Consider the following 17,587-nt stretch of genomic DNA (forward strand, 5'->3'; position numbering starts at 1 on the left):
GTTGGTGCCTCTCTGCTCACCCCCAAAACCCTGCTTTTCTTGTGTCGGCCAACCTGTGTGATGCTGTCTTATCATTACCTCTCTCTGTCCCGTCTCTTCCTCTGAAGGCGTCTGGGGTTTGTGACTCTCTGTCACAGAGCTCCACGGGCAGCGGCCTGGCGCTGGCCATCTCCCAGGCCTCCCATTTTCTGCAGCCACCGCCACAACAATCAATCATCATCGAGCGCATGCACTCCGGTGAGAGCCACGCATGAATCCCTGGGGGATTGGGTGGCAGCAGTGGTATGGGGCTGTCAGGTGCCACAGGAACACTTTGATGGTGTTTGTGTGTGTTTCACTCATGACTGGATATGTCAGAAGTGCATGTTAAGCATGAGGCTAAGCGTTTGTATGTGACAGGCGCACGGCGTTTCGTCACCCTGGACTTTGGCCGGCCTGTCCTGCTGACCGATGCGCTGATCCCCACCTGCGCGGACCTCGCCTCCCTGTCCATTGACATTTGGACGCTGGGCGAGGAGGTGGATGGCCGGCGCTTGGTGGTAGCCACAGATATCAGCACACACTCGCTCATTTTACATGACCTTCTGCCCCCTCCTGTCTGCCGCTTTATGAAGGTGAGTGTGCATGCATAAATACCAGCAGGGGGTGCCAAGGCATTCACACACACACACACGCACACACAGACACACCCATATCAACACCAGCAGGGGTGCCGGTTATCTGGGTACATCCCCCCCCCCCGTGTGACAGACTCATTGTGTCTGCTTCAAACAGATCACAGTCATTGGCCGCTACGGCAGCACCAATGCCAGGGCCAAGATCCCATTGGGCTTCTACTATGGCCACACCTACATCCTGCCATGGGAGGCGGAGCTGAAGCTGATGCACGAGCCGCTACGGGGTGAAAATGAGGCAGCCAGTCAGCCCGACATGGAGCAGCACCTTAGCATGATGGCTGCGCTGCAGGAGGACATCCAGTGCAGGTAAGGGGGCAGGGCAGAATCGCACGGAAGTGCTACCGGAGGGGCTGACCTCTTTCGACTTGTATTAGTGGGTCACAATCCTGAAGAATCACTATCCCTCACTGGCCTGTGGCATTCGGCCTGGTAGTCAGGGGGGCCTGCTATGTGGTGGGTACTCAATTGGCCCCCTCCCACCACCCCCCTCTGCATCTCCATAGGTACAACTTGGCCTGCCACCGGCTGGAGACACTGCTACAGAGTATCGACCTGCCGCCACTGAACAGTGCCAACAATGCTCAGTACTTCCTTCGCAAGCCTGACAAGGCAGTGGAGGAGGACGCCCGCGTATTCTCTGCCTACCAGGATTGTGTGCAGCTGCAGCTGCAGCTCAACCTTGCGCACCACGCCGTGCAGCGCCTGCGTGTGTCCTTGGGTGCCGGTCGGCCGCCACTGCCCCCAGCACCCGAGCCCCAAGAGCTGGTGCAGAACTCATCCACGGAGCAGCTCCGCACCATCATCCGATATCTGCTGGACACGCTGCTCAGCCTACTCCACTCTTCCAATGGTAGTGGGTGCCGTTGCTTCACTTTTCATCTGCTGCTTTTAGGTGTGTATGTCCCAGACAGGCTGTTTAATGGCACCTCATTCCCCAGGCCACTCGGTGCCCCTGGTGCTCCGTGGCACGTTTCACGCCCAGGCCTGCGAGGAGCTCTTCAAGCACCTGTGCATCAGCGGCACACCCAAGATCCGACTGCACGCGGGACTGCTGCTGGTGCAGTTATGCGGCACCGAGCGCTGGTGGGGCCAGTTCCTCTCCAACGTGCTACAGGAGCTATACAACTCTGAGCAGCTGCTCATCTTCCCTCAGGACAGGTGTGTGGAGCGCCGGGCCTGAGACACTTGCGCGATCTAACAACTTTTGTCCATAGTGGTGTATTATTGCAGAAGGTCAGAGATCAGATGTCAACTCACCGCCTGCTGTGTTCTCCTCTTAGGGTCTTCATGCTCCTTTCTTGCATTGGCCAAAGATCTCTGAGCAACAGTGGGGTTCTGGAGGGTCTCCTCAACCTCCTGGACAATTTGCTATCCCCCCTCCAGCAGCCAGCCACAGCGGCACTATCATCTCAGCGCAGAACGGAAGGTGGGGCTTCAGAAGGGCCCAACACTATACCCTGGCCCTTGCCATTGGCTGGCCCCACCTCCACATGGCTCTCCGGCCAATCAGCGACCATGTCTTGTGTGTGCGGCAGGTGTGCTGGACATCCCCATGATCAGCTGGGTGGTGATGCTGGTGTCGCGGCTGCTGGACTACGTGGCCAGTGTTGAGGATGAAGCCACCGCCACTAAGAAGCACCTGGGCGGGAAGGATCGCGAGCGTGTTTTCATTGGTGCGTCTGCCATGGTTTTCACTGGCTGGTGTTCTTGCCCTTGCCTGTGATTGGACCATGCTGGGCATAATGTGAAGTTGTGCCTGCACCCCTGTGACACATTTATTCCCGTCACTAAAGGGAATCAGTGGAGCTTCATCAACAACAGCCTCCAGTCGCAGAGCTTGCATCGGTCCAGCAAAGGCAACAGCAGCTTGGATCGACTGTACTCCAGGAAGATCCGCAAGCAGCTGGTCCACCACAAGCAGGTAGCTCCACAGTGTTAGCGGCGTGTGGCGTGTGTGCCACTATGTGTGCTTTGCCCACTATTCACAAGCTCCATTTTCACCACAGCAGCTGAATCTGCTGAAGGCCAAGCAGAAGGCTTTGGTGGAGCAGATCGAGAAGGAGAAGATCCAGAGCAACAAGGGTTCTTCATATAAACTACTGGTGGAACAGGCCAAGTTGAAGCAAGCCACGTCTAAGGTCAATGCTCACCCACCCCCATGAGCCCCCCTGTACTTTTCTGCCCCCTAGTGGGTATGAGTGTGACGTTCTGTGAGATGTTCTTTGTTGCACTCTGAATGACCTTCACCCTCCCCCACTTGCAGCACTTTAAAGACCTGATCCGTCTGCGGCGAACGGCAGAGTGGCCACGCTCCACACTGGACACCGAGGCATCGTCGACGAAGGAACCGGCAGAGGTGGAGCCGCTACCCTTCACGCTGGCCCACGAGCGCTGCATCTCCGTCGTACAGAAGCTGGCCCTCTTCCTGCTCTCCATGGACTTCACGTGCCATGCTGACCTGCTGCTATTCGTCTGCAAGGTCTGCTCCCTGCCTGACATTCTGTGTACTAAGCAAATTCAAGAGCTATGGCTTCGAGGGAGTGCCTTTCCACGCAAGCTGAAGATGCTATAATTTCTTGACTTTTCACCTGTCTGTCCCTGTGCAGGTGCTGGCCAGGATAGCCAATGCCAGCCGTCCCACAATCCACCTGTGTGAGGTCGTCAGTGAACAGCAGCTGGAAAGGATCCTGCTGCTACTCGTTGGGACAGACTTTAACCGTGGAGATATCTCCTGGGGCGGGGCCTGGGCCCAGTATTCACTCACCTGCATGGTGCAGGACATCCTGGCAGGTGCAGCATACCGTTGGGTGTGGGCAGGACCGTACCGCTCGTGTTGGCCAGTGTCTTAAAGTATGGTTATCACCATGGTAACTGGGCTGTCCTGCCTTCACGCAGGTGAGCTGTTGTCCCCGGCCACGCTGGAGGGGATGGACGAGGGGGCTGCGGTTGAAGAGGCTACGGTGGCCGTGGACTCAGATGAGACCCTACCACAGCCCACCCCTGTTCCTCTCGGGGAGTCCCTCGATGATGCCCTGGCCCCCGATATCATCGCAGGTACCTTGGGGACACCCTCTGTTTTCCAAAGTGCGTTGGTAGGCCTAACTGTGTCACTGTGTCCTTTGCACAGACCCTGCATGCCCTTGTTTGTGTTCAGTTATACTATGGGCTGTTTGAGTGACGTGATCAGCTGCTTCTATCCAATCACTGTTGCCTTCCCTGCCCATCAGTACATCCATGTGTGCACAGGCCAGGGTTTTGCCTCCTCATAGCCCTTTGGTCCTCACTTCTGTTCTGTCTTGTGTGTTTACGGTCCACATCAGCAGACCATATCAGCAGACACTCTCAGAGGCCTATTAATGGTCCTTGCTTGGCAACATCAAAGCTGTTTTCATTATCCTAAGGTGCAGCACCTCTGGCCTCTTTGGAAAAAGATAAAGACATAGACTTTGACTTGCTACAAGACCTCATGGATGTTGATATTGATCCTTTAGATGTTGATTTGGAAAAAGATCCCCTCGCTGCCAAAGTCTTTAAGGTACAGTACGTCCGCCTTTCTCAGTTTGTCTCCCTATTTCTGCATGCCGGCCGCCCTGCCTGGTTGCCACATGACGTCCTGAGGTTGACGTCTCTTTCCTCCCCCCCCAAGCCCATAAGCAGCACCTGGTATGACTACTGGGGTGCTGACTATGGCACATACAGCTACAATCCCTATGTTGGAGGCATGGGTGTGCCGGTGTCCAAATCCCCAGCAGGCCCCGAGAAGCCCGGCTCGCAGAGTCTGTCCATCTCCGTTTCACAAGGTGAGGTCATTCACATGCTTGCTATACCTTGGGGAGATCCCCACCTATTTTTGACCCGGCCGCCTCGGTCCCCAGCAGCACTGGACGCTCGGCTGGAGGTGGGGCTGGAGCAGCAGGCAGAGCTGATGCTGAAGATGATGGCCACACTGGAAGCGGACTCCATCTTGCAGGCGCTTACTGCTTCCTCCCCTGCAGGTGCGCGATATGCCTGCACTCGCACATGCATACATGCACATGATGCACGTTACATGTCTGTCTCACTCCCCTGCAGTAACCCAGGCCTCCAGCGGAACGGACGACGCACTTCTGCGAGGCCTGCAGCCCTCCTCACAGGGAGGTGGGCTCATGGTGCAGGTCTCCTCCATCCCCATGCTAAGTGCCTGCTTCAACAAGCTCTTCTCCATGCTACAGGTGCACCATGTGCAGGTAGGTTCCAGCTCAGCCACTCTCTGAAGCCCTGAACAACCCCTTACTGTAACAGGTGCTTAGTGTGGTCACAGTCATTTCTCTGGTATGATGTGCTATAGCTGCCTGGGATTCCTCACAATCTGTCTGAGATGCTCCCTGAGCTGTCTTGACTCCTTATCCCGTGATTCCCACTCTGAGCTGCTCTGACTCCTTATGCTACAATTATATAATTCTTTGGTAAGACCCCACCTAGAATACTGTGTGCAGGTTTGGTCACCATATCTTAAGAAGGACATTGCTGCCTTGGAAAAGGTGCAATGTAGGGCTATGAGAATGATTCCTGGTCTTAGAGGAATGTCTTATGAGGAGAGGTTAGCTGAGCTGAATCTGTTTAGCCTCGAGCAAAGGAGACTAAAGGAGGATATGATCCAGGTATATAAGATTCTAACAGGTCTGGATGCTGTTCAGCCAAATGGTTATTTCAATTTTAGTTTAAATACTAGAACTTGTGGCCATAAGTGGAAATTAGCGGGGGAACATTTTAAAATGAATTTGAGGAAGCACTACTTTACACAGCGTGTAGTTAGAGTATGGAATAGTCTCCCTGTTAGTGTAGTGCAAGCTAAAGCCCTGGGTTCCTTTAAATCAGAGCTAGATAAGATTTTAACAACTCTGAGCTATTAGTTAAGTTCTCCCCAATCGAGCTTTATGGGCTGAATGGCCTCCTCTCATTTGTAAATTTCTTATGTTCTTTTCTTGTGATTCCCGGTCTGAGCAGCTCTGACTCCATAGCCTGATCCCCCTTTAAATGGCGCTAACTCCTTAGGCCGTGATCCCCTCCCCCGCGACATGAGTGGCTCTGGCTCCCTTCCTGTGGTCCCACTTCGGAGCGACTCTGACTTCCAGCCCATGATTTCCACTCGTTGTGTTTCTCCCTGCAGTTGGAGTCTTTGCTGCAGCTCTGGCTGACCCTCAGCCTCAACTCCTCCTCGGGTGGCAGTGAGGAGAGCACTTCTGACGTCTTTTTGTTTAACTCCAGCCGAGTTCCCACCATCCCTCTGAATCAAGGTCAGCTTTACCTCCTCATATACTCTGGCCTCATCAGTGGCCTCTCTTGCATTTTGGGTCTCCAGTGCAGTTGATGTAAAGGTTAATGTATGCTTGCCTGAATATTGAGTAGCCATCTGTTCTCAGATCAGCTAGTCTGGCACGGCTTATACACAAAGGCTGAAGGGGGAGATGGGCACCTGGATGGTAAATTTAACCTTACAGCCTTAATGCATCAGTCTATCCTGCCTGCTTCAGCCTGAGCTGTATATCGAGTCCAGAGAGGGTGATTGTCCTGGAGGCTTCAGTGGTGTCCTGCTCGGGGCTGTGGGTGGGTCTCTAAGGTCAGCCAGCCTGTAAGACCAAGGGCCAGTAGCAGCTGTGACAGCTTGTGGCATTTTGATGTTCTCTCGTCGATCTGGAGGCGCTTGCACTCTCCTACCTGAATGGAGGTTTTCTCCTGTACTCCGAAGCATATTCTCTCTTGTGATTGATCTGCCATGGACTCATAGAGCTGTAGCTGCTTAGGGTCGGTACTCCCACCTCTGCCCCATGCTGGCTTCTCCTCTGAACTCTTCCTCGGTTTCTCACCCGGCTGTCTGTTGTTCCTCTGCAGCCTCCATAAGCAGCTTCCTCACAGTCCTGGCCTGGTACCTCAACGTCTCCCTGCGGACCTGGTGCCTGGTTCTCCACAGCCTCACTCTCATGACCAACATGCAGCCCAGCCGTGAGTGCTCCCCCCCCCCCCAGTATTCTGGTTTTTCCATCCCACACACTCTGGCTTCCCAGCAACATAGTTGCATGTGAACCTATACATTTATGTGTTTCAGCCTCGGCCATTGGCATCCTAGGGACCCATGAGAGCACAGCCCAGCAGATGGTGTCGGACCCAGCCCTGGTCCACGTTCTTGTGCGCTTCCTTTCTGGCACTGGCCCCTACAGCACCAGCCAGCACAGCTCCCAGGTTTGCTTCACTCCCTTATCATGATGCCATTGGGGGGCAGAGACTTGCACTTGTCCCTCCCACTGATGGAAGCAACTTTGCGTTCTTGCGAAATGTTTGTTGATTTTGAGGAAACCATAAAGCATTCGACTGTTTAGTATACCAAACACACTCCAGCCAACATGATAGATCAGTGGGTTAATCTCTTAATGGGGGGCACAGTGGGTCTTGGTTTTGTAAGCAGGCTGTGTTGGAGGAGGGAGGCATGTGATGTCATTGTTTGGTGACGACAGGTCGGTCCCACGGCCACGCAGGCTATGCAGGAGTTCCTCACCAGGCTGCAGGTGCACCTGTCCTCCACCTGCCCCCAGATGTTCAGCGAGTTCCTGCTGAAACTCATACACATCCTGTCCACTGACAGGTAGGCCAGGTCACCTAATGAACTTTAGATCTGAATAATTTTGGGTACTGGGCCAAATGCAGACAGTCTGGATATGGGTGGATTAACTTGGTTGTCTGTGATAAGACCCCATGTCCTAAAGCATATTCTATGCCATGTTCCCTTTTGCTCCATTAGAGGGCCTTTCCAGTCGGGCCAGGGGCCACTGGATGCACAGGTGAAGTTGCTAGAGTTCACCCTGGAGCAGAACTTTGAGGTGGTGTCGGTGAGCACCATCTCGGCCGTCATCGAGTCCATCACCTTCTTAGTGCACCACTACATCACCTGCTCAGACAAGGTGGTGTCACGCAGTGGCTCGGACAGCTCGGTGGGGGCCCGTGCCTGCTTTGGCGGCCTCTTCGCCAACATCATCCGCCCAGGCGATGCCAAGGCTGCATGCGGTGAGACCACCCGAGACCAGCTCATGTTCGACCTGCTCAGGTTGGTCAATGCCCTGGTGCAGCTACCACTGTCTGGAGACCGTGAGTTCAGCGGCCGCATGCTGCCCTCCAGCAGCAGTGCCTGCGACAGCGTCTCTGACGAGGAGAAGGTCTGTGGCAGCAAGGAGTCCTCCAGCGTGGGTTCCAATTCCCCACAGGGCCCCGCAGCAGGCGTGGCTGACCTGGTGCTGGCCAATCAGCAGGTCATGAGCCAAATTCTGTCTGCTTTGGGCCAGTGCAACAGCAGTGCCATGGCCATGATCATAGGTAAGTCAAACAGTCAGGGCAGTATCTCCATCATACCACTAGTGGCCACCAGTGGGTCCTTTGTAAATCTGCGATTTTTTTAAAAAAAATTTCTTTTTTTTCTTTTTAATGGAAATGTCCACAACAATTCCTATCTGGCTCAGTGTGGCATGAAAGTGAGATTTTGTTGCCTTTTTTATTGCTCTCTCTCTTGTTTGAAGCTCAATGATGCTTTGCTTCCAGGAGCCAGTGGCCTCCACCTTACCAAGCATGAGAACTTCCATGGTGGCCTGGATGCTATCTCTGTTGGGGACGGCCTCTTCACCATCCTGACCACGCTGAGCAAGAAGGCCACTTCCGTGCAGGTCATGTTGCAGCCCATCCTTACGTATATGGCCTGCGGCTATATGGGCAGACAGGTGGGGGCGTCTCAGAGCATGTTGGTTAGCATGTTGGAACCTCCTCAGTGCTTTTTACCTCTGGAGTAACCTTTCTGTGTGTTGCCTGTCCTCCAGGGATCCCTGTCTACCTGCCAGCTTTCTGAGCCCCTGCTCTGGTTCATTCTGAGGGTGCTGGATACCAGCGAAGCCCTCAAGGCTTTTCACGACATGGGTACGTCCCGTCTTGCCTACTGGCATTCCCCAGGGCTGCTTCTCAGCTGTTTTGGAAACTCGGGATATTTTATTGCCGCCTTGAACTTCCTTTTCCTGGTGAGCAGAGTGCTTCCCTGTTCTCACTTGGTTTGTGTGTGTTTCGGCACCCCCAGGTGGTGTACAACTGATCTGTAACAACATGGTGACAAGCACACGGGCCATTGTGAACACAGCACGGAGCATGGTGTCCACCATAATGAAATTCCTAGACTCGGGGCCAGGGAAGGCAGCAGACGGCAGCCTGAAGGCTCGGGTGCTGGCTTCAGAGCCTGATAATGCAGAGGGACTGCACAACTTTGCCCCTCTCGGTGTGTGATCCTTGAGTGTTGGGGACAGGGGTCCTTCTGTACCACAACGATGTAACATAACAAAGCATACCAGTCATCAGGACTCACTGTGATTCAATCCGGAGCTCCAGAAATGGATAGATTCTCACCTCTGTACCTATTTATACATCACTAATGTTCTCCCCAGGCACCATCACCTCGAGCAGTCCCACGGCCCAGCCGGCGGAGGTGCTGCTCCAGGCCACACCCCCACACCGGCGTGCCCGCTCCGCCGCCTGGTCATACATCTTCCTGCCTGAAGAGGCCTGGTGTGACCTGACGGTGCATCTGCCGGCAGCTGTGCTCCTAAAGGAGGTCCACATACAGCCCCACCTGGCCTCACTCGCCAGTGAGTGTCCATCACGTGCCACCTCCTGCCTACAGACCTGAGTCGCTGTCGTCATGCTCCACATGCTCCCGTTTATTAGCAACCACCCCAGAGAGGGCAATCGCTGAGAATGGATTTGTTAATGTCTACATTGTCCTTTGGGGCTCATTGGCCAAATACAGTCCAGGATCAGTGCCAAAATAAGATGAGCCTCATCTGACTTGAGTCGGGGGTCTGTACTGTTCAAATAATTTTTGCTCCTCTCAGACACCTGCACATTTAAGCTCATGATGTCTCCCTCTGCCCCCTCGCACCCCAGCCTGCCCCTCCTCTGTCTCCGTGGAGATCAGCGCCGACGGAGTCAACATGCTGCCGCTGTCGGCTCCTGTGGTGACCAGCGGCCTCACCTATATTAAGATTCAGCTGGTGCGGGCGGAAGTAGCGTCGGCTGTGTGCCTGCGCCTGCACCGGCCTCGGGATGCTAGCACACTTGGCCTCTCACAGATCAAGCTCCTGGGTCTCACCGCCTTTGGCAACACCTCCTCTGCCACCGTCAACAACCCCTTCCTGCCCTCCGAGGACCAGGTGTCCAAGACCAGGTGGAGTGCCCGTTATTAATCAGAAGTGATGCTTCTGCACTGGGTCAATCCTCACTTTGGGGGGGGGGGGCTTCAGCATGTGGCTGAATGTTTAATCTCACTTATTAAAAAAATAATAAATAAAATGTTTATTCTGGATGGTGCACAGCCGCTGTAGTTGTGAGTAAAGTGAAGCTGCTGGCTAGGACGAATCCTGGAAAAGCATGCTGTTTAATTGGTCGATGTGTCATGTCCCCTTCAGCATTGGTTGGCTGCGACTGCTGCATCACTGCCTGACGCATGTCAGCGACCTGGAGGCCACCATGGCTGGTGCTGCCGCGCCTACCGCCAACCTGCTGCAGACATGCGCTGCGCTGTTGATGTCCCCATACTGTGGCATGCACTCGCCCAACATTGAAGCCGTGCTAGTCAAGATCGGCCTGCAGTCCACCCGCATTGGCCTCAAGCTCATCGACATCCTGCTGCGTAACTGTGCTGCCTCTGGGACCGACCCCACCAGTGCGTGTCCTAACGGGTGTGGGGGGAGGAGTTTGCTTTAGTGCTCTGCAGCAGTTGTGCTGTCGGGGTTTGGTACTCTTGTGTCATGGGGATTGGTTTAGTAGTCGAAAGCTGCTGGGGTTTAGTGCTTTTTTCCCACATTTAGTACTATGGCATCATCTGAATTTACTACTCAGGGTTTAGTGCTCTGAAGCATCCTTCTGGGTTTAGTATTGTTACACATACTCAAGCACCATCTAGCATTACTACTCTTCGTCGTCAGGGTTCAGAGCTCTGATAAAGCCAGGGTTTTAGTGCTCCTGTCCACAGGCTCTAACACTCTCCTTACCACACAGATCTGAACAGCCCTCTTCTGTTTGGGAGGCTCAATGGCCTCTCGTCTGACTCCACCATAGACATCCTCTACCAGCTCGGCACAACCCAGGATCCCGGGACAAAAGACAGGTACCGTGTGGCATTAAACAAACGGCTAGGAGTGAGTGCATTCATAGCCTGTTTACTAGAGTTCATTATTATTTTTAATTATTTGAGCTGTTTGGTCTTTCAAACAGACTCGGGGGTTCTCTTTGGGCTTGAGCATGCTGTTGAGTCTAACCTGGTTGACTTTGTCCTCTCCCCAGGATCCAGGCCCTCCTTCAGTGGGTGCAGGATTCGTCACGCGTGGCGGCACTGAAACGGAGCGGTCAGATGGGCTATGGTGGCCCTGGTGGCCCCTCCCGAGAGTACGGTCTTTTGATGCCATCGCCCTCGCACCTGCACTGCGTGGCGGCTGTGCTGTGGCACAGCTACGAGCTCCCTGTGGACTATGACCTGCCTGCGTTGCTCAGCCGGCAGCTCTTCCAGTGAGTTGTGCCGGGCCAGGTCCTGGGGGGACCTCACTGCAAATCGTGTCGTGTGCCTGTACAGTGTTGAACCCTGCTCTCATCATCCTCTAGGTTACTGTACAACTGGTCCATGCTGCTGCCCTGTAACATGGTCCTGAAGAAGGCAGTGGACAGCCTGCTTTGCTCTATGTGCCACATCCACCCCAACTACTTCTCCCTCCTCATGGCCTGGATGGGCATCGTAGCCCCACCCTCTGAGCAGTCACCGGCCCAGCACCGCCACTCCATGACTGACGATGGCAAGAAACAACATGACCTGAGTGCAGCAGCCCAGACAGACGACTCCAAGCACGCCCGGGCTCCGGTCGTCCTCTCGGAGTGCCAGCTGGCCACATTGGCAGCCGCCTCCCAGTCATCGGGTGCCATCGAGCAGCTGCTGGCCTCTGGTCTGCCGTCGCTACTGGTGCGCAGCCTGGCTGCCTTCTGCTACAGCCTGTTGTCTGGCTCCGAGGCTCCACACCCTGACCCTTCTGAGCTAGCTGAGCGTCCGCGACGGGCCCAGCCCCCCTTCCCTGGACGCCTGCCCCTGACCGCCGACCTGGTTGCCCCTGTATTGCGGTTTCTTACTGAGGTGGGGAGCAGCCATGCCATGAAGGACTGGCTGGGCAGCCCAGAAGTGAACCCGCTGTGGACAGCCCTGTTATTCTTGCTCTGCCACTCGAGTGCCACTGGCAGCACGCAGGGGCCACAGGGACAGACTCCACCCTCCGGCTCCCGCTACGCCCTTGGTACATCTGGCCGGGGTGGTGGGCTTACCACTCAGCAGAGGACTGCCATCGAGAACGCCACCGTAGCTTTCTTCCTGCAGTGCATCTCCTGCCATCCCAACAACCAGCGACTCATGGCCCAGGTGGGGGCGCTGTGTACTGGGGTGGGGGGGAGTGAGGTGGGATGTAAGTCAGTGTAACATGTGACACCTGTCTACTCTGTTTCACAATACCAAGTAACTTAACGCTGGGTACCCCAAATCTGAATTTGGAGAGCTGGTCAGTGCCGCCCGCTGCTGTAGTTTAGCTGACATGCCCCCTGCTTGCGTTACAGGTACTGTGTGAGCTCTTCCAGTCAGCCCCCCAGCGTGGCAGCGTCCCCGTCTCTGGAAACATCTCGGGCTTCATCCGCCGTCTCTTCCTGCAGCTCATGCTGGAGGACGAGAAGGTCACCGTCTTCTTGCAGTCTCCCTGTCCGGTGGGTTCTCCTGCCTGTGGGTCTGCTTTCTTTGTTCCTGTAGAGAGCGGCTTGGCCGCTAGAGGGCGGCTATGTAGTAGAGATGTGTGAAAATAGACTGGAATACAGAGCAGTGCTGTGTGTGACCTTCATCAGCCGCTAGGTGAATATTAATGCTGGACATAGATGATTAAAGTAGCAGGCAGATGCGGTTTAGCCCAAAAGGATATTTAATCGTGAAGCATTTTAAACCCTCATGTCCTTGTCCATTATGTCCGATATCACTTCATAAATCTATACCTAGAGTTGCTTGAGGAATTGTAATCGTTGGAGGCGCTGTGGATTCTGGCCATAATTTACACGCAATTCGCTTGAGATGCGTCCCTGTGAGCTACCTGATTTACCAAGTGTTTGGGGCCTGGCGCTGCGGCATTAATCACCCACACCGACAGGCTGATTAATGGGCAGACTGTGAAATGTCATGTTTACACTTTAGATTGTGGGGGCCCAGTTTATGAATGGATGCACGGTAGGGGTAGCAGGGCAGCTGATCCGCTGGGGTTGCAGTTTTGCTCTACCTGTTCTATGATTTGCCCCTGAGCTGCTAGACTAGCTAGCAGTTTTCTGGTTGACCTCTTATGTCATAGAAGTAACAAACAAATTCAGTACAATAAAATCCCCCACCTCACGTTGTGATGTCATTTGGCGCCAGCACTAGATTTCATGGGAAAAATACGGTAAAAGCGCCCTTTACTTGATTCGGTGAGTTGGGCAGCTTTACAGGGCTGTACGTTTCGTACGTGCGGTACATTTTTAATTTTTTTCTAAACAAACGAGACGCTGTATGGTGCTGGAGTTCACCAACAATACCTCTGCTATACTCCATGCTTCTTCAGCGTACCGGCTGTTTCTGTTACTTCCGGGTCAAAGCCCAGGGGGGACACTGTGGAGGATGCACAGAACACCTAGGCCATTTTGAGTCCAATTGAATATATACATGCAGGAGAAAATCGACTCCCAGTCACATTATCTGGGTCTCTCAGTCCAACTTTGAGAAATTCAGTTTGGTACAATTTCAGTCGGACTAACATGTTTACATGTACTTTAAAAGTCCTATTTTAGTTGGTTTAACACAATAATTCGATTTTCTTAGTGTTCTTAGTAAACGTACTCAGTGACATAAGGTTTTCCAATTTATTTATCCATCTTAATGTTGTAGCTACTCTGTTTAGTCATCTTCACATACGCCAGATTGATGATTAGATTTCTGAGATCAAAACAAACTGGCACCAGTGCTTACTATGTATTTTCACAGTGTTTCTGTAAGCGTTCCAAACTATGTGTTTACAGAACATAATGCAGACGTTAAACAATGGATACATGTATAAAAATTTATTTATTTACCTGGGGGTAAGTACATGAAATTGAAACAAATGTGTGATAATTCCCTAGTCAGTGAAAGTGTGTCCCTGCCCCTAGTCTCCATTGGGTTAAGGCTGCCAGGTTTGGGAACGAGAGCTTGCTGCCTCTCCCAGAACAGGAAGCAGGATCCCAGCATGCATTTGATGCCCAAACCCGCTGTTATCCTCTCCCAGGTATCACTGTGAGTTGGGGGGGGCCTCTGTCCTGATGCTGATAGTCAGGGGATTTCTTTCTTTTTTGCTCGTTGCGGCGGACATGGTTGGGCTGAATATGGTTGACACAGTAACTTTTAATGTGGATGAAGCTTGATGAAGCATCATTTGAGAAGGGAGTGGGACATGTGTAATGCGCTCCTTGCTAATGTCTCTGTTTCCTGTCCCCCCCCCAGCTGTATAAAGGCCGCATCAATGCCACCAGTCACGTGATCCAGCACCCCATGTATGGAGCTGGCCACAAATTCCGTACACTGCACTTGCCCATCTCCACCACCTTGGCAGAGGTCCTGGACCGTGTCTCAGGTGCGTGTCCCCGGATCGCAGCCTATTTCGGCACTCAAGGATCGGCAAACTGACGGTTAATATCTCCATCCAGCCTGATGGGGAGTGATGTCACCATGACCTCCAGCTCTCTGCTCACATTTATCCCTGTCTGCCTGGTATCCTCTCTTAGGAGGGAGGGTCATTGCAACCACTGACCCCCCGACAGCTGTCAGTAAGACTAGTGGTGCTTCAGCTGGTGGGATGTCCTTGTGAACTCCACCAGACCCAGCTGATCCTTTTGCTCCTGTCTAATTATTCACCTGATCCCTCAACCAAGTGCTGCTGTTTAATTTTCCTGAAATAGTCTGTAGCCAAATTTATGCCCCCCCCCCTTGGTGATTTAATGGGACTGTGGCAGGCAGGTTGTCCAGAAAGTGCAGCAACACTCCGGATCTAGCTTGCTTTATCCGGCAGCGAGCTCGCATCATCGTGATGAATGTCCATTTCAGGGGGACCTTGAGGAAGGAAGCTCCGCCCCCTGTCTTACCAGGCTGTCTGGCTGGTCTGGTTGTGGGGAGGACACTCTGAGGGAGGTTCTAGGAAGCAGTTGCTGCTTGGCTCTTACCAGGCTTCTGCCAATCACCCAAGGGTCATGTTCTGTAAACCCTCACCCAAGGGTCACCTTTAATATGGTAGTGATATGGGGAAAAGCATCAGTCGCTGTAGGGTGGGGGGTTTGTCATTCGATGCGCTGTATGTGCATTTGTGCTAGTGAGCGAGTGAATGGGTGACTGACCCATCGAATGACCCAACCCACCCTGAGCTCTTGGTGGGTATCTCCCCCCCAGCCCTGTAATTCCTATTTCACTGATCCCTGCCGCCGGCTTTTGCAGATACCCCCAGCATCACAGCCAAGCTGATTAATGAGCAAAAGGAAGACAAGGAGAAGAAGAACCATGAAGAGAAGGAGAAGATGAAGGCTGACAATGGCTTTCAGGACAATTACAGTGTAGTGGTGGCCTCAGGTACGTGGTGTCCCCTGCCCCCTTCAGTGGTGGCTCTCTGTAACCCTCATCATGCCTCCTCCAGCGTTCCAGGTGCCATGGCTATTAAAGGCATCACGGTGGAGGAGAGAGATGTAGATGAGGGCGTGTGGAGCCACATTGTGGCAGGTTGGGTCTAAGCAGCCACAGTCTTTGTGGTTCACTGGTTGATTAATGTTAGATGGTCTCCTGTACCTTTTCACAGGCTTGAAGTCCCAGTCCAAGAGAGCGGTGTCTACCCCACCCCGCCCCCCTTCACGACGGGGCCGTGTGATGACTGACAAGCTGAGTTCCTCCTCTGGCATGGACTCCTCCTCCAAGACCATCAGTGTGCCTGTCTTTCACCTGTACCACAAACTGCTGCAGGGTACGTCAGGTGGAGCCTTGAGGCTAAACGATGCTTTGACCTTGCTCACTTTTCTTCACCCTGCTGAAACATCGGCTACAACTTGTACCTCCCTTGTAACACCGCGCAGGTCAGCCACTGCCTCCTGAGATGACCTTGGCTCAGCTGCTCACCCTCCTATATGACCGTAAGCTGCCCCAGGGCTACCGCTCCATCGACCTGACGGTCAAGCTGGGGTCGAAGGTGATCTCTGACCCCAGCCTGTCAAAGACGGACTCCTTCAAACGGCTACGCACAGAGAAAGGTGATTTCCTGTGACCGACTAAGGCCTTGTGTGGTCGGTATGGTGGCGCAGGCCGACCTTCCCACTGAAAAAGGCAGTGATGGCCTTTTCTGGAAAGCCATCGATTTGTCTGGTTTAGCAGCCAGCTCATCGCCGGCAGGTTACTCCAGAAGTCTCCTCATGTGCTCTGGGTCTGTCGTGACATGACTCCCTGCAGGGAAAACCTAAACCAAGTTCAATCATTAAATTCAGCTGGAACCGAGCCAGATTTTTTATTTTTTTTGAGGCTTTTACATTTTATTGGTCAAGGAAGAACCATGTCTGACCCCTGGTCATTTATAAGGCTGGTTCTGCGTGCTACACACTAACACCACGAAGCATCCATTACTGCATGGTGGGCACCCTTTGTGGCGAGCTTGCCCAGTTCATAGCTCCCCCGTGATGTGGCTAGCAGGTCTCATCTCCAGAGTGTCGATAACTGACTCCAGCATCACAGCACCGACGTGGCATGCAGGCCATCGGTGTGAGTGGCTCACCAGAAACTTGCCAGCTTCTGTCTTTTGGTCTTGCAATGTCAAGCCGTTTCCCAGACACATCTCCATAAACTCCTCCAAAGGCAGTGGCGTTCAAAAAAGCACATTTAGTTTGGAATCCATCTATCCATCCATCCATTACCTGCCACTTATCTGGGGTTGGGTCGTGGGGACAGCAGTCTAAAGAGGGATGCCCAAACCTCTTCCTCTTCAGCCACCTCCTGTAGCTCCACTGGGGGAAATACCACGGCATTTCTAACCCAGCCAAGAGGGAGAACCTCTCCAGCATGTCCTGGGTCCTACTCTGAGGCCTCCTCCCACTTGGACATGCCTGAAACACCTCTACAGGGAGGCATTCTAGTTAGATGCCTGAAGCAACTGGCTCCTATTGATGCAGGGGAGCAGGAGCTCTATTTTGAGCCCCTCCCAAATGTCTGAGCTTCTCACCCTGTCTCTAAAGCTGAGCCCTGATACCCTGTGGAGGAAACTCATTTCTGCTGCTTGTGTTTCTGATCTGATTCTTTTTGGCACTAATCAAAGCTGATGATGATGATAGGTGAGGATAGGAATGTAAATCAACTGGTAAATCAAAAGCTTTGCCTTCCAGGTTAGCTCTCTCTTTACCGCAACAGTTTTTATCCACAATACTGCAGTCACTGCACCGATTTGCATGTCGATCCTCCCGCTCCCTTCTTCCCTTACTCGTGAACAAGATCCCAAGATACTTAAACTCTTCTGCATGAGGCAGCAATTCATCCTGCACCAGGAGAGGACAATCCACCCTTTTCCGCTCGAGAACCATAGGCTTAAACTTTGAGATGCTGATCATCATCCCCTCTGCTTCACGCACAGCTGCAAACCACCCCATTGCATGCTGCTGCTCACAGCCCAAAGATGCCAACAGGACCACACTGTCTTCAAAAGATGCAATCCTGTGGCCACCAACTCGGACCCCCTTCACCCCTTGGCTTCCCCTAAAAAGCCCAAAAAATTATGAACAGAATCTGTGACAAAGAGCAGCCCTTGTGA

The 17,587-nt window shown here is 53.3% G+C and overlaps 1 protein-coding gene across 8 annotated transcripts in view; it reads left to right on the plus strand.

Annotated features, from left to right (window-relative positions):
• Positions 1 to 17,587, plus strand: part of birc6 (baculoviral IAP repeat containing 6) — a 76,591-nt gene that overhangs the window by 28,167 nt on the left and 30,837 nt on the right. For 2 of the 8 annotated variants that reach the window (XM_049006841.1, XM_049006843.1), the window contains exons 26-60: positions 108 to 237; positions 400 to 614; positions 775 to 983; positions 1,181 to 1,527; positions 1,616 to 1,835; positions 1,958 to 2,103; positions 2,213 to 2,350; positions 2,471 to 2,598; positions 2,684 to 2,815; positions 2,941 to 3,156; positions 3,284 to 3,467; positions 3,573 to 3,731; positions 4,079 to 4,212; positions 4,324 to 4,477; positions 4,556 to 4,672; positions 4,749 to 4,903; positions 5,827 to 5,953; positions 6,549 to 6,659; positions 6,763 to 6,896; positions 7,169 to 7,296; positions 7,453 to 8,021; positions 8,244 to 8,419; positions 8,516 to 8,612; positions 8,767 to 8,961; positions 9,128 to 9,328; positions 9,627 to 9,906; positions 10,148 to 10,404; positions 10,740 to 10,848; positions 11,025 to 11,246; positions 11,340 to 12,138; positions 12,330 to 12,473; positions 14,263 to 14,392; positions 15,247 to 15,378; positions 15,602 to 15,763; positions 15,873 to 16,046. In XM_049006841.1, the coding sequence (XP_048862798.1) occupies positions 108 to 237; positions 400 to 614; positions 775 to 983; positions 1,181 to 1,527; positions 1,616 to 1,835; positions 1,958 to 2,103; positions 2,213 to 2,350; positions 2,471 to 2,598; positions 2,684 to 2,815; positions 2,941 to 3,156; positions 3,284 to 3,467; positions 3,573 to 3,731; positions 4,079 to 4,212; positions 4,324 to 4,477; positions 4,556 to 4,672; positions 4,749 to 4,903; positions 5,827 to 5,953; positions 6,549 to 6,659; positions 6,763 to 6,896; positions 7,169 to 7,296; positions 7,453 to 8,021; positions 8,244 to 8,419; positions 8,516 to 8,612; positions 8,767 to 8,961; positions 9,128 to 9,328; positions 9,627 to 9,906; positions 10,148 to 10,404; positions 10,740 to 10,848; positions 11,025 to 11,246; positions 11,340 to 12,138; positions 12,330 to 12,473; positions 14,263 to 14,392; positions 15,247 to 15,378; positions 15,602 to 15,763; positions 15,873 to 16,046 (6,931 nt within the window). Of the gene's footprint in view, positions 1 to 107; positions 238 to 399; positions 615 to 774; positions 984 to 1,180; positions 1,531 to 1,615; positions 1,836 to 1,957; positions 2,104 to 2,212; positions 2,351 to 2,470; positions 2,599 to 2,683; positions 2,816 to 2,940; positions 3,157 to 3,283; positions 3,468 to 3,572; positions 3,762 to 4,078; positions 4,213 to 4,323; positions 4,478 to 4,552; positions 4,673 to 4,748; positions 4,904 to 5,826; positions 5,954 to 6,548; positions 6,660 to 6,762; positions 6,897 to 7,168; positions 7,297 to 7,452; positions 8,022 to 8,243; positions 8,420 to 8,515; positions 8,613 to 8,766; positions 8,962 to 9,127; positions 9,329 to 9,626; positions 9,907 to 10,147; positions 10,405 to 10,739; positions 10,849 to 11,024; positions 11,247 to 11,339; positions 12,139 to 12,329; positions 12,474 to 14,262; positions 14,393 to 15,246; positions 15,379 to 15,601; positions 15,764 to 15,872; positions 16,047 to 17,587 lie in introns of all 8 variants that reach the window. The other 6 variants (XM_049006837.1, XM_049006835.1, XM_049006839.1 and 3 more) reach the window with 6 other exon arrangements.

This window comes from Brienomyrus brachyistius, chromosome 3, assembly GCF_023856365.1.
Source record: "Brienomyrus brachyistius isolate T26 chromosome 3, BBRACH_0.4, whole genome shotgun sequence".
Lineage (NCBI taxonomy): Eukaryota > Metazoa > Chordata > Actinopteri > Osteoglossiformes > Mormyridae > Brienomyrus > Brienomyrus brachyistius.